The 19,437-nt window shown below is 39.5% G+C and overlaps 2 protein-coding genes across 3 annotated transcripts in view; one reads left to right on the top strand and one right to left on the bottom strand.

Moving 5' to 3' along the window:
* TMEM184C (transmembrane protein 184C) overlaps window positions 1-11,996 on the top strand; it is a 28,953-nt gene extending 16,957 nt beyond the window's left edge. Inside the window, exons 5-10 of one of the 2 annotated variants that reach the window (NM_001075180.1) lie at window positions 4,397-4,471; window positions 5,934-6,027; window positions 8,914-9,026; window positions 10,245-10,344; window positions 10,860-11,031; window positions 11,253-11,996. In NM_001075180.1, the coding sequence (NP_001068648.1) occupies window positions 4,397-4,471; window positions 5,934-6,027; window positions 8,914-9,026; window positions 10,245-10,344; window positions 10,860-11,031; window positions 11,253-11,518 (820 nt within the window). In that variant the 3' untranslated portion in view covers window positions 11,519-11,996. The remainder of the gene's footprint in view (window positions 1-4,396; window positions 4,472-5,933; window positions 6,028-8,913; window positions 9,027-10,244; window positions 10,345-10,859; window positions 11,032-11,252) is intronic. The other variant, XM_059875902.1, reaches the window with a different exon arrangement.
* A 592-nt stretch (window positions 11,997-12,588) lies between these two features.
* PRMT9 (protein arginine methyltransferase 9) overlaps window positions 12,589-19,437 on the bottom strand; it is a 32,633-nt gene continuing 25,784 nt past the window's right edge. The window contains exons 10-12 of the mRNA NM_001099051.1: window positions 18,743-18,896; window positions 13,996-14,118; window positions 12,589-13,707 (exon numbers count right to left, since the gene is read on the bottom strand). Of these exons, the coding sequence (NP_001092521.1) occupies window positions 13,492-13,707; window positions 13,996-14,118; window positions 18,743-18,896 (493 nt within the window). The 3' untranslated portion in view covers window positions 12,589-13,491. The remainder of the gene's footprint in view (window positions 13,708-13,995; window positions 14,119-18,742; window positions 18,897-19,437) is intronic.

Below are 19,437 nucleotides of genomic sequence, written 5' to 3'. Positions count from 1 at the left end.
CTTGATGACTGTAGCTTTATAGTAGAGCCTGAAGTCAGGCAGGTTGATTCCTCCAGTTCCATTCTTCTTTCTCAAGATTGCTTTGGCTATTTGAGGTTTTTTTGTATTTCCATACAAATTGTGAAATTATTTGTTCTAGCTCTGTGAAAAATACCATTGGTAGCCTGATAGGGATTGCATTGAATCTACAGATTGCTTTGGGTAGCATACTCATTTTCACTATATTGATTCTTCCGATTCATGAATCAGAAGTACTGCTTTTAATAAAGTAAAGGGATGCTGTGGAATTTTGATAGAAGTATTCAAACCCCTAAAGGATGATGCCATCTAGGTGTTGCATTCAATGTCAGCAAATCTGGACTACCCAGCAGTGGTCACAGGACTAGAAAAGGTCAGTCCTCATCCCAACTCCTAGGAAGGGTAGTACTAAAGAATGTTGTAAACATCAGACAGTTTCATTCATTTCCTGTGCTAGTCAGGGCTTCCCTGGTGGCTCAGCAGTAAGGAATCTGTCTCCAGTGCAGGAGACCTGGGTTTGATCCCTGAGTAGGGAGGATCCCCTGGAGGATGGCATGGCAACCCACTCTAGTACTCTTACTTAGAGAATCCAATGGACAGAGGAGCCTGGCAGGCTGTAGTCTGTAGGGTTGCACAGAGTCAGACATGACTGAAGTGACTAAGCAGCAGCAGCCCATGTTAGTAAGGTCATGCTTAAAATCTTGCATGCTAGGCATTATGCAAACCAAGAACTTGCAGATACCCAAGCTGGGTTTAGAAAAGGAAAAGAAACCAGAGGTCAGATTGCCAGCATTCACTGGATCTTAGAGAAAGCTAGGGAATTTCAGAAGAACATCTACCTCTGTTTCATTGACTGTGCTAAAGCCTTTGACTGTGTGGACCATAATAAACTGGAAAGCCCTTAAGAGAGATGGGAATACCAGAACATCTTACCTGTCTCTTGAGAAATCTGTATGTGGGTCAAGAAGCAACAGTTAGAACCCTGTATGGAACAACTGACTGGTTCAAGATTGAAAAGGGAGTACGAGAGGGCTGTCTGCTGTCACCCTGTTTGTTTAACCTGTAAGCTGAGCACATCATGAGAAATGCTGGGCTGAATGAGTTACAAACTGGAATCCAGATAGGCGGGAGCAACATCAACAACCTCAGATATGTGGATACCACCACTCTAAGTCACTCCAGTTGTGTCACTTCACTTCAGTTGTGTCCAGCTCTTTGTGACCCCATGGACTATAGCCAGCCAGGCTCCTCTGTCCATGGGATTCTCCAGGCAAGAATACTGGAGTGGGCTGCCATGCCCTCCTCCAAGGGACCTTCCCCACCCAGGGATTGAACCTGGGTCTCATGTCTCCTGCACCTGGGATATTATATATATATATATCCTTAAAAACCAAAGCTTTCTTATAGCTTCTCCAGTGTTAAAACTTTATAGTCTTTGAGTATTTGTAGTTTGAATGTGGCTCTTACCTGTGTTTGGGGAACAGGCGCTGCTCCAAATGTCCCTGCTAGTTGTTTACCTGTTTCTGTTGATGTTTTTCTTATGCTGTTTTTTTTGCCCTCATTACTAGTTTGGAAGTTATACTTTCTGTTTCTAGTCTTTAATCTTAAAAAAAATAGATATCAGTTTGTATAGAAGGTTTTTGTTTTTAATTTTATTTTATTTTTAAACTTTACATAATTGTATTAGTTTTGCCAAATATCAAAATGAATCCGCCACAGGTATACATGTGTTCCCCATCCTGAACCCTCCTCCCTCCTCCCTCCCCATACCCTCCCTCTGGGTCGTCCCAGTGCACTAGCCCCAAGCATCCAGTATCGTGTATCGAACCTGGACTGGCAACTCGTTTCTTACATGATATTTTACATGTTTCAATGTCATTCTCCCAAATCTTCCCACCCTCTCCCTCTCCCACAGAGTCCATAAGACTGTTCTATACATCAGTGTCTCTTTTGCTGTCTCGTACACTGGGTTATTGTTACCATCTTTCTAAATTCCATATATATGCGTTAGTATACTGTATTTATGTTTTTCCTTCTGGCTTACTTCACTCTGTATAATAGGCTCCAGTTTCATCCACCTCATTAGAACTGATTCAAATGTATTCTTTTTAATGGCTGAGTAATACTCCATTGTGTATATGTACCACAGCTTTCTTATCCATTCATCTGCTGGTGGACATCTAGGTTGCTTCCATGTCCTGGCTATTATAAACAGTGCTGCAATGAACATTGGGGTACACGTGTCTCTTTCCCTTCTGGTTTCCTCAGTGTGTATGCCCAGCAGTGGGATTGCTGGATCATAAGGCAGTTCTATTTCCAGTTTTTTAAGGAATCTCCACACTGTTCTCCATAGTGGCTGTACTAGTTTGCATTCCCACCAACAGTGTAAGAGGGTTCCCTTTTCTCCACACCCTCTCCAGCATTTATTATTTGTAGACTTTTGGATCGCAGCCATTCTGACTGGTGTGAAATGGTACCTCATAGTGGTTTTGATTTGCATTTCTCTGATAATGAGTGATGTTGAGCATCTTTTCATGTGTTTGTTAGCCATCTGTATGTTTTGTAATGCTTTTATAGATTTAACCACAGTGTAACTGTTTGTTACTCCTCGCATCTCAGATATTCTATCTGGGATCATTTCCTTCTCTCTAATGTATGGTTCTTAAAATTTCTTGCAGCGTCAGCATAGCAGTGGCAGATGTTCTCAGATACACTTAATCCAAAAGTGTCTTTATTTTGCCTTCATTCTTGAAAGATTGTTTTGCTGGATGTAATTCCTTGTTGACAAGAATTTTCCACAAACATTGTGGAGATTTTATTCCACCCTATACTGGCATCAGTTGTTACTGTTAAGCCTTTACTTTCAATCTAGTTGTCATTCCATTATATTAGTAGGTGACCTGTCTTCAGCTGCATTTTTAAGACCCTGTCTTTGATATTTCGCAGTTTCACTACGGAATATCTAGGGTTTTTTTGGTTTTAATCCTATTTAATTTACAGTGTGCCTCAGTCTGTAGCTTTGCATTTCTGATCGGTTTGGAAAGGTTCTCAGCCATAGTCTCTTCTGAGCTTGCTCGTCCTCTGCTCTTCCCTCACTTTGCATGTTTGTTAGACCTTCCGAGTCTGTGCTCTTCTTTGTGCCAGCATTGTTGGGCTCTGGATGTCTTCAGGTTCACCTTCCAGTTCATTAATTCCCCACAGCCTTCAAAGGTATCTAATTGACTAATATATTTGCCTAGTCTTCCTAGTGGTCTCAAGTTTGTTTTGACAGTCAGTTCACAGAGCACTACAGGTTTAACTCAGCTCCTGCTTGGTTTAGCTTTGTAGGGAGCACAGCATGTGTGGCCCAGACATTGTCATCAAGAGTTCTTGCTGCGCCCCCAAGTGCAGCTCCCAGGCCACCTGCACAGGGGCACTGGTTGTCAGTGGGAGTGAACTACCCCGGCACAGAGAAGGCTTTCAGCATGGGGAACCCCTTCAGCTTTTAATTCAATCCTGGTAACCCCAGCCCTCAAGATGTGTGTGTCAGACTCATTCTTCTCAGTCTAGATGTAATTCTTAAACTAGGGGATTTATAATACATAGAATTGATGAAGGAGTGTTAAATAAACATTTGCCCTCAGAGCATCTTGGTCTTTTTAAGAAAGTTCCACAAGGCTCTCAGGTAGAGGGCCTTTTTTTTTTTTTTTTTTGGTAGTAGCTGTTTGGGGACTTTTTTGTTTTGTTTCTGTTTGTGAATTTTCCCCTACATTAAGTGAGCTCAGTGATTAAAAACTGTTTTATGCAGGATCTTTGTTTTGTTCTTTCAGAGTATCTAGTTAGTGATACTGTCTGGAATGATATATAAAGGCCAAGCTGGAAAGGAAACTAAATCCTAAATGTAAATATTATTTTCTCAATACACTTCCATATATACAAGCCTACATGTAATTTATTTGTTGCTTGGTTTTTCTTCCAGAAACACACAGGGACCCACTTCCATTCTTTTTGTTCCTGTTCTGTGCTGCACTACTCAGGAATTTGAAATTGGACATAGAAAGGGAAATCTTTCAGATGTCGTTGTTACATAATTTAAAAAACAGTATTTAAATAATGTGTTTGCTTCCATCCACATTCTTCCCCAGTAGCCATTTAGAATGACTAAATTAAAAGGATTATTCTTAAAAGGAGTAGATGTGTGTATATGTATAATTGAATCACTTTGCTGTACAATTGAAACTAACAACATTGTAAATCAACTGTACTACAATAAAAATAATTTTAAAAATTAAACATAAATATGGCATCATTTGTCAAATGATTTTAATTTGGGGGCTTTGGAGAAAACCTGATAGTATGAAATGAGTAACTCAAATGCTGAATTATTTTTCTTTGACAGAGTATTGCTGTTTAGATGCAAACTGGGTGTATTACAATATACAGTTGTCAGACCATTCACCACCATCATTGCTCTGTAAGTACACAGAACGTACATTATTGTTTTTTTTCATTCTCACGCTCTTACCTAAGTGAAACAATTGAGTAGAAAGCATGTAAAACTTGTTGCTTGTTTATAACACATCTCGTCTTTTATAAAAACAGTATGTATAAACCCTACTATGTTAGAATAAATAAGGTGACCATAGGAATGGTCCAAGGAATCACCATATAATTTTTTTAAATAACATTCCCTGTGGAGATTTCTAGAAAGCATTTTCAAAATAGTCTTTTTCAAGTATTCACACAGCTTTACAGAAACATCTAGTACATGAAGTATGCCACTTGAGATTCATTACATGGCTTGATTTTCTAAATGAATACTGTATTTTAAAGAGGAAAACATATCTTTCCTTTTTAAAAATTCTGTCAAGTCTTAGCATTTGAGGTAAAACAGGGCATCATTAACCTGCCTGGTAAAAACTATTCCCTAAGAATGTAAGAGCATCAGATAGACTGTGTGTCTCATCTGCTTGTCATGCTAGCCTGCGGTCTGCTCACAAGAATGGGAAGAAAGCTGAAGGAAGCATCCAGCTCTTTATTCTGCTTTTGTGCTAGCAGTTCTTTAGCAGCATTTGCCTTGGAATTAAGATTAATTTACCTTTTTTTAAGGCTACTTTATTTCTCTGCTGTTTAGAAATTGGGTAACCATACAAGTAAATACTCAGATCTGGGTTATCATAAAAGTTGCCTGCAAAACAGTTTGGCAGAAAAACATATAGTTTAGTTATAAAGCTGCATTACATGTTTTTAAAATTAGGCAGCATCATTTTTTTTAATCTAATAATTACCCTTTCTAATTCAATGTTTTTGTCTTTTGGATTTATTTCAGATTGGAGGGATAATCATATGGTAACATCTCTAGAAAAATGTTTTTAATTTTTGAACCACCTCTATGGCCAAAATCAAGTGATTATCTACAGAAACTTTGAAATAATCTTACTTCTAAATTTAAGTATTGGGGCTTCCCTAAGCGGGCCAGTGGTTAAGACTCTGCACTCCTACTGCAAGGGACATGGGTTAAATCCCTGGTCAGGAAACTAAGATTCCTCATGCCATGTGGTAGGAGAAGGCGATGGCACCCCACTCCAGTACTCTTGCCTGGAAAATCCCATGGACGGAGGAGCCTGGTAGGCTGCAGTCCATGGGGTCGCTAAGAGTCAGACAGACTGAGCGACTTCACTTTCCCTTTTCACTTTCATGCATTGGAGAAGGAAATGGCAACCCACTCCAGTGTTCTTGCCTGGAGAATCCCAGGGACGGCAGAGCCTGGTGGGCTGCTGTCTGTGGGGTCGCACAGAGTCCGACATGACTTAAGCAACTTAGCAACAGCCATGTGGTACAGCCAAATTAATTAATTAAAGTATTGCTGTCATTGTTGTATTTTAAAATATATTTTTGACATATTCATAAAGTCTCATTTTTACCATCTTTTTTAGAGTCTGTGAGTTACTTGATATATATGATGAAGGGAACTTTAGCTTTTCAAATGCTTGGACTTACTTGGTTATCATAAACAATATGTCTCAGCTGGTAAGTAAATATTCATCTTAATTGTACTTAATTTACATCTATAACTAAAATTTTTTAGGGAAAGTTTCTTCTGGAATAAAGCTTAATTGTAACTTTAGTATTGAACTTGATTTGTAGGAAGAACTTGAAGAAACTTTAATATAAGTCTGTATACATATGTAAAGATATCATATCTGTTAATTATCTTGTGACTTATACATTGAATTTTTATGTAATGTGGCTCAGGGGCACAGTGTGTTTTTTTTAAACACCAAAACCATTTTGTATTGGGGTGTAGTCAGTTAACAATCTTGTGATGGTTTCAGGTGAATAGTGAAGGGACTCAGCCATACATACACATGTATACATTCTCCCCCAAACTGCACTGAATTGTTGATTGTATTTTTTCATTGGTTCTGGTATTCATTGCATAGTTCTATGGATATGTCATTAATAAAAGCATAATGCCTCTCCTTAAAATAAAAATCCTAGGTATATTCAATAAAAAAAGTCTTACTGGTATATGACAGTGTAGGGTTTTAATAAAAGTGGGAGAGTAAAATTCTCTCATATATTTGGAATTGAAAATTGAGAATGCCAAGTTTTTAAAAATGTTATAGAAACTGAAATGAATCCTTTCAACTTAAGGTGCACTTTATTGAAAATCTTTTAATGTAAATGTTGAGATTTTTTAAATTGTAAGATAATTGCTTTACAATGTTGTGTTGGTTTCTGCCATACAACAACACGAATCAGCCGTAATACACACAGACACACACACATCTTCCCTCTCTCTAGAGCCTCCCTCCCCCTCCTGTCCCGCCCCTCTAGGTCGTCACAGAACACCACTGTGCTCCCTCTGTTACACAGCAGCTTCCCACTTGCTAATTATTTTACACATGATATGTATATGTCAGTGCTACTTTCTCAGTTCGTCCTGCCCGCTCCTTCCCCTGCTGTGTCCACAAGTCAGTTCTCTACATCTGAGTCTCTGTTCCTTCCCTACAAATAGGTTCATCAATACTTTTTCTAGATTCCATATATATGCATTAATATACGATATTCATTTTTCTCTGTATACTGACTTCACTCTGTATAACCAACTGTGGGTTCATTCAGCTCACTACAACTGACTTTAATTTTTCCCTTTTTATGGTTGAGTTATATTCCATTGTATACATGTATCACATCTTTATCCATTTATCTGTCGATGGACGTCTAAGTCGCTTCCATGTCCTGGCTATTGTAAATAGTGCTGCAGTGACCATTGGGATACATGTGCCTTTTTGAATTGTGGTTTTTCTTGGGGTATGCCCAGGAGTGGGATTTGCTGGGTCATATGGTAGTTTTATTCCTAGTTTGTTAAGCATTCTCTATACTGTTCTCCATAGTGGCTGTATCAATTTACATTCCCACCAACAGTGCAGTAGGATTTCCGTTTCTCCACATCCTTTCCAGCATATGTTGCCTTTACTTTTTTTGATGATGGCCATTCTGATTGGGGGAGAAGGCAATGGCACCCCACTCCAGTACTCTTGCCTGGAGAATCCCATGGATGGAGGAGCCTGGTGGGCTGCAGTCCATGGGGTCACTAAGAGACACGACTGAGCAACTTCACTTTCACTTTTCACTTTCCTGCATTGGAGAAGGAAATAGCAACCCACTCCAGTGTTCTTGCCCGGAGAATCCCAGGGGCGGGGGAGCCTGGTGGGCTGACGTTTATGGGGTCACACAGAGTCGGACACGACTGAAGTGACTTAGCAGCAGCATTCTGATTGGTGTGAGGTGTGCTGAAAATCTTTAGTGCTTTCTCCAAAATATTAGTTCAGGTACAGTGGCATGCATGTGAGTTATTAGAGATTTATAATAAAAATTAAATGCTTGTGTAGTCAAAGCTTTTCCACATGTTTGTATTTTCTGGAACCAATAATTCAATTTTGGGGAATGCCTCAAGAAATGGCCAGAAGTACTTTTGCTTTCAATATGTTTGTATAGAAGGCCTATTGTTTGCAAAAGCCTGGAAACAGTCCAAAGTCTAGTGATGAGACCTGGTTAAATATTCTGTGTCCTTCCATTGGTCAAAACATTAGGCAGTTATTTAATCAAATATATGGAAAGGGGTACTTTAAGTGGGAAAACATAAAGCAACAAAATTTTATATTTACGATACCTGTTAAAAACCATATTATGTGTAGAAAGGAATGGTTGGATGATGGGGCTATGAACAACTTTATACTTTACTGCTTTCATATTCTAAAATATTATAAATAAGCATTTTACAGTGGGGAAAGTAAACTTTTAGAAAAATGTTTATTGCTGTGCAATGCTAATTACAACTGATTTTTTTAAATAATTACTATCTTGAGCTGCTAATTACCTTTAAAAAGTAAATTCAGCAGGATTAACACACTGCCCTCAAGAAAAATGGTCTCCCTGATTCCTTACTTTCTGATTTCACGGGCATAGTTTTACTGAAATAGTACTTATTTAACGTGTTCACTTACAAATAATATATGTACAGTTAGTGGTAAGCTCAACCCTTATAAAATGAATGGTAACTTGTATATAAAAGCTGTTAATAAGCAGACAGTGTTTTTATTTTGGTTAAATGAGAGCCTTTTCTTCCATTCACGTTAGTCACTTCTTACTGTGTTTTTTGTGGGCCCTGTAAATGAACAATTAAAATCATTTTCAGAGATGATGTTACACGTCTCTTCTGAGAATTTCATATTGGATATTTGCATCCATAGTAAACTATTTAAAAGCCTCTTGTTAATCTAAAAGGAGCATAATAAAGCCTAGAAAATTTTGCCTGAAAAATTACTCTGTGCCAGGTCTGGTCTGTGATTTTGATATTTCTAATACCAAATTTATTTATTCTTACTGAATATGTTTGATTGTTTCTAGTTCGCCATGTATTGTCTCCTGCTCTTTTATAAAGTGCTGAAGGAAGAGCTGAGTCCAATCCAGCCTGTTGGCAAATTTCTTTGTGTAAAGCTGGTGGTTTTTGTTTCTTTTTGGTAAGTGTTGCTTTCTCTTGCATGTTGCCATTTTCTAAAGGGCAGTTTAATGAGAATTTGTAAGTCTTAATATGGAAGAGGAATTAAAATGTCTACTTCCCTTTTTAAAAGTTCATTCTTTTAGCCGCCCTTGGTTTTTCATAAAGAAATAATCAAATGGTCACCTAACATTTATAAGAAGAAAATAATTTGAGACACTAAATGTCAACACTTAAGGGAATCATTAAAATAAGTCATGGTTTTTTCATATAGTACAGTTTGGAAGATACACATGATATAGAATACTTAATAATGTGAGAAAATATTCATTAGTAAAAATTTTAAAACAGACAAAACTGTTTAGTAAAGGGGGGTGGGTGATAGGGGCCTGGAAACAAATATACCAGATGTAACAATATACAAATAATACAAAGAGGGGGAAAGAAAAATCCTTGCAATCCCACCACCCAGAATGAATGACACTGTGCTCCACGTCATTTATAAAACCACAGAAAGAGCGTCATTCTATAAAAACCTGTAAACTCAGTGTTAGTATACTGTAGTTAGAGTTCTTTGTAAATACAGTGAGAATATAGTTTTGTTACTGGGTTTTTTGCTTTTGCCACGCACAGTATTCTAATGTATGGATACAATTTTTTAATTTGTTTCTTATTGACATTTAGGTTGTTCCTAATTTATTTTTTTACTATTACAAGTAATATGGAAGTGAATATTCTTGCATATAGATATATGAAACCTTATCTCATTTTAGCTGTGTAACAAGACTGGTTCCAAAAAAAAAAAAGACTGGTTCCAAAATGTTCTTTAAAATAATCTAAATAAACAGTTGTGTGCATAAATTAACATTTAAGTATCTTTCCTTTATTTCATTTTAAATTCCTATTGTGTAAGGTGTTAGGCATGGTCTGTGTATAGGACCAACTTAAAATATAATGACTTATGCACACTTTCAAAACAGAAAAAGACTATAAACCAAGTCCCGAAGTTCTAAGAATACAAAATCAAAATTCATTTGATGAAACTGTACTGGACGAGTCAGTGTGTAAAGCAGACGTATCTAATGCAGTTATACAGTGTCTTCGGGAATATGCTGAAAAGCAGGGTGGTCGTGGGCCACAGGTTGTGCTGGGGTTTCACTTTTTAAATGGCATATTTTTTAAACAACTGCTGGTTTTATGCTTGATATAGATTTGGCGTTTACCTTTTCCTAACATATAGGCAAGCAGTAGTTATTGCTTTGTTGGTAAAAGTTGGCGTTATTTCTGAAAAGCATACATGGGAATGGCAGACGGTAGAAGCTGTGGCCACAGGACTCCAGGTAAGCAGTGCCCTCTGACTCCCAGCAGAACTTTGCTTTGTTACGGGTTTTTACATATTCTCTCCTGAACCCGACAGCATGCGCATATGCAGGCTGTGGGGCTGGTGTTACCTCACTTTACACATGAGGGAACAGGGAACCCCACAAAAATTGGCCCTACTTCCTGGTTCTTCTACAAATTAGTAACAGAACCTAGATTTTGTTATTCCTACTCAATTTCTTTTTTCTGCATTTCTCCTCTAAGTCCTTGGATACTGGAAGAGAATACATTGTACTTGGCCAAGAAATACTTGTGGTGATTGAAGTAGTACAAAATTGAGTTAAACTTCTGGCATTTTGTGTTTTTATGAAGAGGTCAAAAATCGTTATTTTGGAAAATGAAAATAGGAGGACAGTCTTGTGAGGGAAAAAATAGCTGTTGATACATTTTTGAAGAGAGACATAGTGCTTTTTGCCTGCAAAACTAGATTTAAAATCCAATATGCCTGCTGATGATGTTGATGTTGTTGTTGCAGGACTTTATTATCTGTATTGAGATGTTCCTTGCTGCTATTGCTCATCACTACACTTTCTCATATAAACCGTATGTCCAGGAAGCAGAAGAGGGCTCATGCTTTGATTCCTTTCTCGCTATGTGGGACGTTTCAGATATTAGGGATGATATTTCTGAACAAGTAAGGCATGTTGGTAAGTACCAGCCATTTTATTTATTCGAATAGGCTATTGTAGTTCTCCTGTCCAGTCTGTAGAAGAAGTTTTTGAAAAGACTTTGTGTAAATCGGTACCACAATAAGGCTCTCCAAATTGGGAGGGGGAAAGGAGCTTAACGTTTAGCATGGCAACATCTTAGTAGATTTAAAAATAACCTAACTTTTGGCTAACTTGGACACTTTTATTTTACTTTAAAGGAAGGACAGTCATGGGACATCCTAGGAAAAAGTTTTTTCCTGAGGATCAAGATCAAAATGAACATACAAGCTTGTTGTCATCATCATCACAAGATGCACTCTCCGTTGCCTCTTCAGTGCCGCCCTCACCCGTGGGTCACTATCAAGGGTTTGGACACACCGTGACCCCCCAGACTACACCGACCACAGCTAACGCATCTGACGACACAGGTAACGATGCTGCAGGAGTGAGAGAGGAGCCGTCAGAGAAGCCCGTGGCCTCCTGAGCAGTGTGCAGAAGCAGACTGTGCTGCTACTGTGTTACTTCACTACCTGGTGTCCCGTTGCTCAGGATCTTGTGCTTGGGACAAGCCATTAATGATGGAAAATTTGAACACAACGGCAAAAACCAGGTACAACCACCGGATTTATACAACTAGGTTTTGTATATCACAAATAATCAGTCTAAATATCCTAGACTTAGACTTAACACTACAGAGTATCACATACTCAACTGGTAGACGATGACTACTAACCATTCCTGACGTTACGTTATCAAGAGGAGGACATTTTAAAAAACCTGTGCTTCCTACCACTGCTGCATGAATACAATGCTCTGGAACTAGCAGAAAGTATAATTCAGAAATGCGAGTTAGTGGACCTCAATCATAATCATGTGCCATATATGCTTACCTAACAATTATTTCTCTATTTCTCAAATGAATGTCTTTCAATAAATGAGAATTTATCATTTATTTTCTGCAACCTTTTATGTCTCTTGTGATTAGAAGCACAGCAGAAAAACTTAAGCCCCCCAGATTAAAGGGTTGAAAATCATATACCTACAATTAGAGATGCCTGTGTCTTACATTCCTACTGGGAGAAATGTCTAGGACCTAATCTATTAATCTTAAAACAACTACTGTCTAAAAAATCATTATCTGCACCAAGGCGAACAGATTAATAGGTTATCTAGGACTTGGAGATGAAAAGAATAAACTGGACGAAATAGTGGAAGAATAAGAAACTTGTGATAGAAACAGAGTCTGCTTTTCTTTAGGGCTACTAAAGGTGTCAGCAAATGTAAATCTGGGCTGAGTAGTCCTGTTTATCAAACCACAGTCACAAGACTTGCAGATACTCTCTGGGAGAAATTTACTACTTAGGTTAGATAGAGTTCCTCTAATTGTTAATCACAACCCCTTGCGCCTAACATTTTACACTGAAAATAAATATAGAAAGTGCCAGAGCAGTATGTTGCAAATAGCAAGCGTAGTATTTATTTCTCAAAATCTATGCTTTATATATTTAAGCACACACACACACACACACACACACACACGCTGGTACACAGTAATTAGGTACAAAGTTTTTATTGGCTATCATAAACGAAACATTTCTACTGAAAGTAAAGTTGGGCGGTATAATCCTAAAGGCAAGGAGAACAGGCAGTGTGGAGAGAAGAAAGGCACATCTTACTTTCTGCGGGGCTTACCTACAGAGCACACAGTATACACAAAGCGTGATAATCTTTATTAATCTCCCTATTTCGGGTCTGGACTAATTTTTTTTTTTCTTACTGTGTATTCACATCAAAACCTTTAAAAATACTGGTTTAGGTTTAACTCTTTCTGAATTTATCAGCTTTAAAATTTTTCTTTGCCAAAGGCAGACCAGGAAAAATGCTGCCTCCTAAGATTTCTTTTGTCCTTCTTTTACTCTGTAATTACATTTAGGCTGTAGCTTAAAAGTCTTAACACAAAACTGAGAAGGTGGCTCAGAAGTATTTCAACATTTACAAGAAGCAAGCTGAGAATTTACAGGTAAACATAAACCCTCAATCTTCAGTGGAAACCAACTTTTTGAGGTATCCTCACCAAAAGTTCAGATTTAAGGAAAATAGCCAAGATGTCTAAAAAATGGATAGGAGACTCAAAATTCCTTATCTTTACAGCTTTAGAGTACAGACTAACAAGTTTGGCAAATTTTAAGTAAAACCAAGCAATAAAAAGTTCTTAATTTGAAAAATTAATGACAGCCTTTGCCAGAAAGGAAGTCTGCAGTAAGATTTTTGTAATAATGCTACTCTTTAGTTAGGGTGTTTAAATACACTTTATTAATGTCAATGTTTTAAAAACATTTGACCATTTCAAGGACTTAAATACACCTGCATTTTATGGTTACAATCCCACTACTAATTCAGACTAGAACTGGAAACCCACTGCTCTACTTCCACACTTTTTCATTAGAAATCTGCTCTTCATTGCTTTATGGTGATGCTGACGTTGCTTTTGTGGTGCTGGATGCTGAGTACAAGTTCGTCTCCCATTTCCACTTGGATGGGATTATCTAAAACAACTGCGGCCTGCTTCCAGTGAGAGGCTTCACTCGAAGTATCTAACCTAATCTCATCGTCGAGGTACATATGATACCAAAATGGAATGGCGGTCACTTGTCCAGATTTACAAATGCGTACCTATGAAAATTAAGAAATCGCAAGAATTTCATCAGATGGAGTAGACTTGGATAAGTCTTTGTCTTTTTAGTAAGATTTAGATCCAAATTTTACAAAGAAATACATTTAATTACCCAATTCAAATTAATACCAACCCATTCTAGTCACTGATATTTACCCAAACTCAGGTCTGCATACTGTTTAGAAAGTAACATTTAAATCCGAAGAAAGTAGCTAAAGCTATTTTAAGTATGTAAGGTATTACATAATTTAAGATAGTTCTGAATATGACAAGAATAATCATTTTACCTTCACTTCTCTGTTAGAGGTGTTCAGATATGGCGTCATTAAGTCTAGTCTTAAGAGTTCCACTGGTTTGCTTAAAGGTATACAAGGCAATGAGGCCAGGTCCAAAAATACACGTACAGGTACCTAAACAAAGTATAAAATTTTTGCTTTTAATTCAGTCCTTTTTGTGACCCAAGTTTCTTGTTTTGTACTTAGCTCAATGATATGGTGCTTTTTATATCAATAACCTCATTTAATTGCCATATCAACCTTAAAGCAAAAAAAGAAAGACTTCCACAATTCCGGTTGTACAAGAAGAATGAACAAACCAAGTTCTAGGTTTGTTAAATAATTTTCTATGATTTCAATTATCTGTAGATTCTTTGCTTGGATAAAAGCAGATTAAACAGCTCCCAAAACTGTTAAACAGGGATGTGCTTATGTGTAAAGATGAACTAATAAGCAAACAGCACAACATTAATTATTGTACTATTTAAGAAAATATGCCAAATTCTACTGAACAATTAATAGTAGATTTCATTTTGAAAATTGTTTATTATCTAGAAGACAGTGGTTCTCAACTTTGCAAATTATGATTAAAAAAAAAAAATCAATCACTTCCTTAGTGGCTCAGACAAGTAAAGAATCTGCCCACAATGCAGGAGACCCAGGGTCTATCCCTGAGTCAAGATCCCTTAGAGGAGGGAATGGCAACCCACTCCAGTATTCTTGCCTAGAAAATTCTATGGACAGAGAAGTCCGGCAGGCTACAGTCCACGGGGTCACAAATAGTGGGACATGACTGAGCAGCTAACACTATGACGAAATCTGTTGCATCAGTTTTAGTAACAACTGAGAAAGTGAAAGTTGCTCAGTCGTGTCCGACTCTTTGTGACCCTACGGGGTATACAATCCATGAATTCTCTAGGCCAGAATACTGAGTGGGTAGCCTTTCCCTTCTCCAGGGGATCTTCCCAACCCAGGAATCGAACCCAGGTCTCCTGCACTGCAGGTGGATTCTTTACCAGCTGAGCCACAAGGTAAGCCCAAGAATACTGGAGTGGGTAGTCTATCCCTTCTCCAGTGGATCTTCCCAACCCAGGAATCGAACCAGGGTCTCCTGCATTTCAGGTGGATTCTTTACCAACTGAGCTATCAGGGAAGCCCTTAGTAACAATGAAACCTTCCTATTAACTTTAGCCGTCTCATTTGAAATAGAGGAGAAGGCGATGACACCCCACTCCAGTACTCTTGCCTGGAAAATCCCATGGACAGAGGAGCCTCGTGGGCTGCAGTCCATGGGGTCACTAACAGTCGGGCCCGACTGAGCAACTTAACTTTCACTTTTCACTTTCATGCACTGGAGAAGGAACTGGCAATCCACTCCAGTGTTCTTGCCTGGAGAATCCCAGGACGGCTAGTGGGCTGCCATCTAAGGGGTTGCACAGAGTCGGACACGACTGAAGCGACTTAGCAGCAGCAGCACTTGAAATAGAAAGGAAACTTGTTTTAAAAGTGCCCTCTTAGGGGTTCCCTGGTGGCTTAGTGGTAAGAAATCCACCTGCCAATATAGGGAACACAGGTTCAATCCCTGATCTGGGAAGATCACACATGCTGTGAAGCATCTAAGCCCATGTGCCCCAACTACTGAGCCTTTGCTCTAGAGCCCGTGTGCCACAATTATTAAGCCTACATGCAGCAGCTGTTGAAGTCCAGGCACCCTGGAGCCCATGCTCTGCAACCAGAGAAGCCACCGCAATGAGAATCCCACACCCTGCAACTACAGGGTAGCCCCTACTCTCCCGCACAGTAATGAAGATCCAGTACAGCCAAATCAATAAAAGCCCTGTGTGCTTTGAGTAATATAGTAGAGAACAGCTGTTTGCAGGGAAACAGGACACAGATCCATCCACCTCTCCCTGGGCATCCCACCTTCCCTACCCGTAGAAACACACAGCAATTCCATGCTCTTGCCAGGACTCCTGCCCTGTGTCACTCTCATAACCTGCACGCTAACCCTCACAAGCTGCATCCATTCCTCATCATCTGTCCTCATTTCTGTTTCTCCAGCAGCCTACTGGCTTCTCCTGTCATCGTTGCTAATCTTCCTAGATTTCCAATCCAGAGCTCATCACTTTGTGAGTTCTCTAGAACTTAGTTCTCGGCTTTATATCCTCTTTCTACACATCCCCAAAGTGCTTTCATCCCAGTCTTATGCTTTAAACATCTGCCAAATCTAACTGCCAAATTTATATCTCTAGGCTAGCTATTTCTCTGAATTCTTATCCAACTGTTTAATGAACCCATAAAAACACAAGCACAGCCTGAGCCTCCTGCTATTTTCCCCTTATCAGGATATGGTAACTGTCCTTCCAGGCGCTTCCTCATATCCCAGGTCCAACCTGTCACAAAACCTACCTTCAGAATACGCCAGTCTGAACTGCGCACCATGTCCATTGCTACCACTCAAGTCTAAGCCACTCTCACCTCTCCCCTGGATCACAGTAATAACCTCATGCCTTTTGCCTGGTGGCTACAGTGGTCTCCAACACAGCAACCACAGCAAGCCTTCAAAACAAGTCACACCTTAGCCCTCCTCTGGCCAATACCCTCCAGTTTTTCCCAACCCCTTTCAGAGTAGAAGCCAAAACCCCACGATGCCTATAGGAGGCTCCACAGGATCTGGCTCCTGATACTTTTCTTACCACATCCTTCACCTGACTCTTCCTCATGGTTTCTGCCATTTTTGAGAACTCTAATCATGTTCTGTCCGCAGATCTTTGCACTCGCTGATCTTTGGACTTTTATATGGTTTGTTCCTGATTTCTCTCTGATCTCTGCTTAAATATCACCAATTATCCATGAGTCCTTTCCTTAGGCATTACCGAAATAAAACAAATATCCCATACCTCCACCTCCATTATCCTCTAACCTCACTTCTCATTACCTATCATACTAATCTTTTCACTCCTTTATTTACTGTCTGTCTCTTGTTTATTTACAATCAATTTGAATACCAGCTCCATGAGGGAAGAAACCTCTCTAATTTCATGACTATATTCCCCAAACCTAAAAGAGCACATGGAGTCTTAGACATTTGTTGAATGAATAAATTTCTGCTGTTTTCTGTATAACTTTTTTTTTTAAACTTCTCATTCTGTCTTGTTGGTTCACTCGGTTGTCAGTGTAGTAGTCAGCTAATCATCACATTAGATTGGAGAAGGGCATGGCAACCCACTCCAGTTCTTGCCTGGAGAATTCCATGGACAGAGGAGCCTGGCGGACTACTGTCCATGGGGTCACGGAGTCAGACACAACGGAGTGACTAACACATTCATACAGTAAGTGGGGCTTACAGGTGGCTCATGGAAAAGAATCCACCTGCCAGTGCAAGAGATGTGGATTCGATCCTTGGGTCGGGAAGATCCCCTGGTGGAGGAAATGGCAACCTACTCCAGAACTCTTGCTGGGGAAATCCCATGGACAGAGGAGTCTGATGGGGCTACAGTCCATGGGGTTGCAAAGAATGGGGAAAGCCTGAGTGACTGAGCACACCACAGAGGAGGAGACGAGACAATAGCTCAGAAAATGAGTGAGCGGACTAGGAAAGGTAAAACTGCCCAGCAAGTTTATGGAGCCTCCTGAGATGACTGGTCATACGTTGAGGCCACAGTCAACATGCTGAGCTCCGGGGGTACCGGTGTAGAGAAGGCAGAAAGTTGGGTTTAACCAAGGTGGGACTGCCCCCAGGCCAGCAGAAAAATGGCAGGGAAAAGATACATGAAAAATGTATCGACCGTGGAATATAAGCTGTTGAGGATATGAGGTGGGAGGCAGGGTGAAAAGATGGCAGGATGAAAATATTGTAGATTCTGATGGAATCAAAGAACTGTTGACGTCAGGATCAAAGAAAAGCTAGACAGACAGTAGAAGGTGGTATTTTTGGATTACAAACTTAAACTTACGTCTTCTGGTACGTACACTTGCTTTATTAAACTCTTCAAAAAACTGAGATTAAATAAACTCCAAAACTTCAGCCTGCTCTGAAAAAAATAATTTCCTCAAAAAAATTATATTTGTTGAGCAAATACTGTTCATGCAAGACCTAACAATGCATATTCAAGAGCTTACTACCACCCATAGGCTTTAGATAGCACTCCTCTAATTCAGTACTCAACACCCCACTTCCCAAAGTGCTGTTCTGGCTTACTCAGAAGATTCCACCTCTTCCCAACCCCAAGCCTCTTCCCTAGACATTCCATCCATTCCACAGTTACAACTGACAAATTCTACTTTGCTGCTGGTACTTTTGCCAGCACTATATCCTTGTTTTCCAGACAGTAAGCACCCCTTTTCCTTGAGCTCCTCCACTCACTCCTGCTCCCTGCAGTCTGAATGCCCGGACATGAGCTGCTCCCGCCTTTCCCTGCCAGCCTCCAGTCTCAGTGTGATTAAGGGCTCATGTTGAGAACAGAGGTCTCCTGGTGGCTGCTTTTTTAAGACAAGGATCATAATTTTTCATAAACCCGGTACCCTATTTTCATTTACAACATTGGTTCAGAACAAGAGTTGTAGGCTTCTGTCAGGAACAACAGAATTCTTGGCTGTACTAACCCCAAGGTTTGATTTTTACCACTAGTAAGTTCCTTGGCTCTGGAAAACAGTACCAGAGCAATCCAGTTAAGCACAGTGACTATAAACCCAGAGAGAGAGAGAGAGAGACTGTGGGTGACGGCCCCCGGGCGGAACTTCTGTTGGAAAGGCTCACCTGAAACTGGTTAATGAAAGGCGCTATGTTGAAGCCAAGAGTTCGTTCTGCGCCCTGCACGGCACTCTCCTCCATCAGAGTCTGCGATTCCACGAGCAACCCAAACATCAGCACGTACTGGGGAAAGATCTTGCCTCCAGACTGTAGCAAACACCTGGAGGAAGGACAAATGCTTTTAAAAGCATCTTGATGCCCTACATTTTATAAATATCAGTAACTAAATCATTGGGGATCTAAGACAGTATACAGTGTAATGGTCTTTAGACTGGTAGCTGGCTGGTAGTTCACAATGGCAGACTGGTAGACCCCCCTGAAAAGTAACCAGTGAGCTGCATGAGTACAAGTTTTCAGGTTCAGGAAGAGTCGTCAGTGGCTTTTAAAACTAGAGGCTGAAAGTTTAATTAGGACAAGGATATTTAAAAGTCTCAAAGTTTCACCCCCATAAATGACTTATTACAAAGGGAAAATAGCAACTAAAGAGTGGAAAAACCTGATGGATACAACTTAAACCAACTGATCTAAATTCACATCCACAGATCTAGGATAAAGCAACATATATGCCTCCTAATGTGACCAAACTTCTGTGGTCTCTAAAATGAATAGTCTGACTCTAGTAAGAAACATGAGGAACCTTCTACAAAATAAAAGGCCTCCACTTTTCAAAACTGTGAATGTCATGAAAGACTGAGGAGCTG

This window comes from Bos taurus, chromosome 17 (genome assembly GCF_002263795.3).
Source record: "Bos taurus isolate L1 Dominette 01449 registration number 42190680 breed Hereford chromosome 17, ARS-UCD2.0, whole genome shotgun sequence".
Classification (NCBI taxonomy): Eukaryota; Metazoa; Chordata; class Mammalia; order Artiodactyla; family Bovidae; genus Bos; species Bos taurus.
This window is presented reverse-complemented; position numbering and strand designations above follow the sequence as displayed.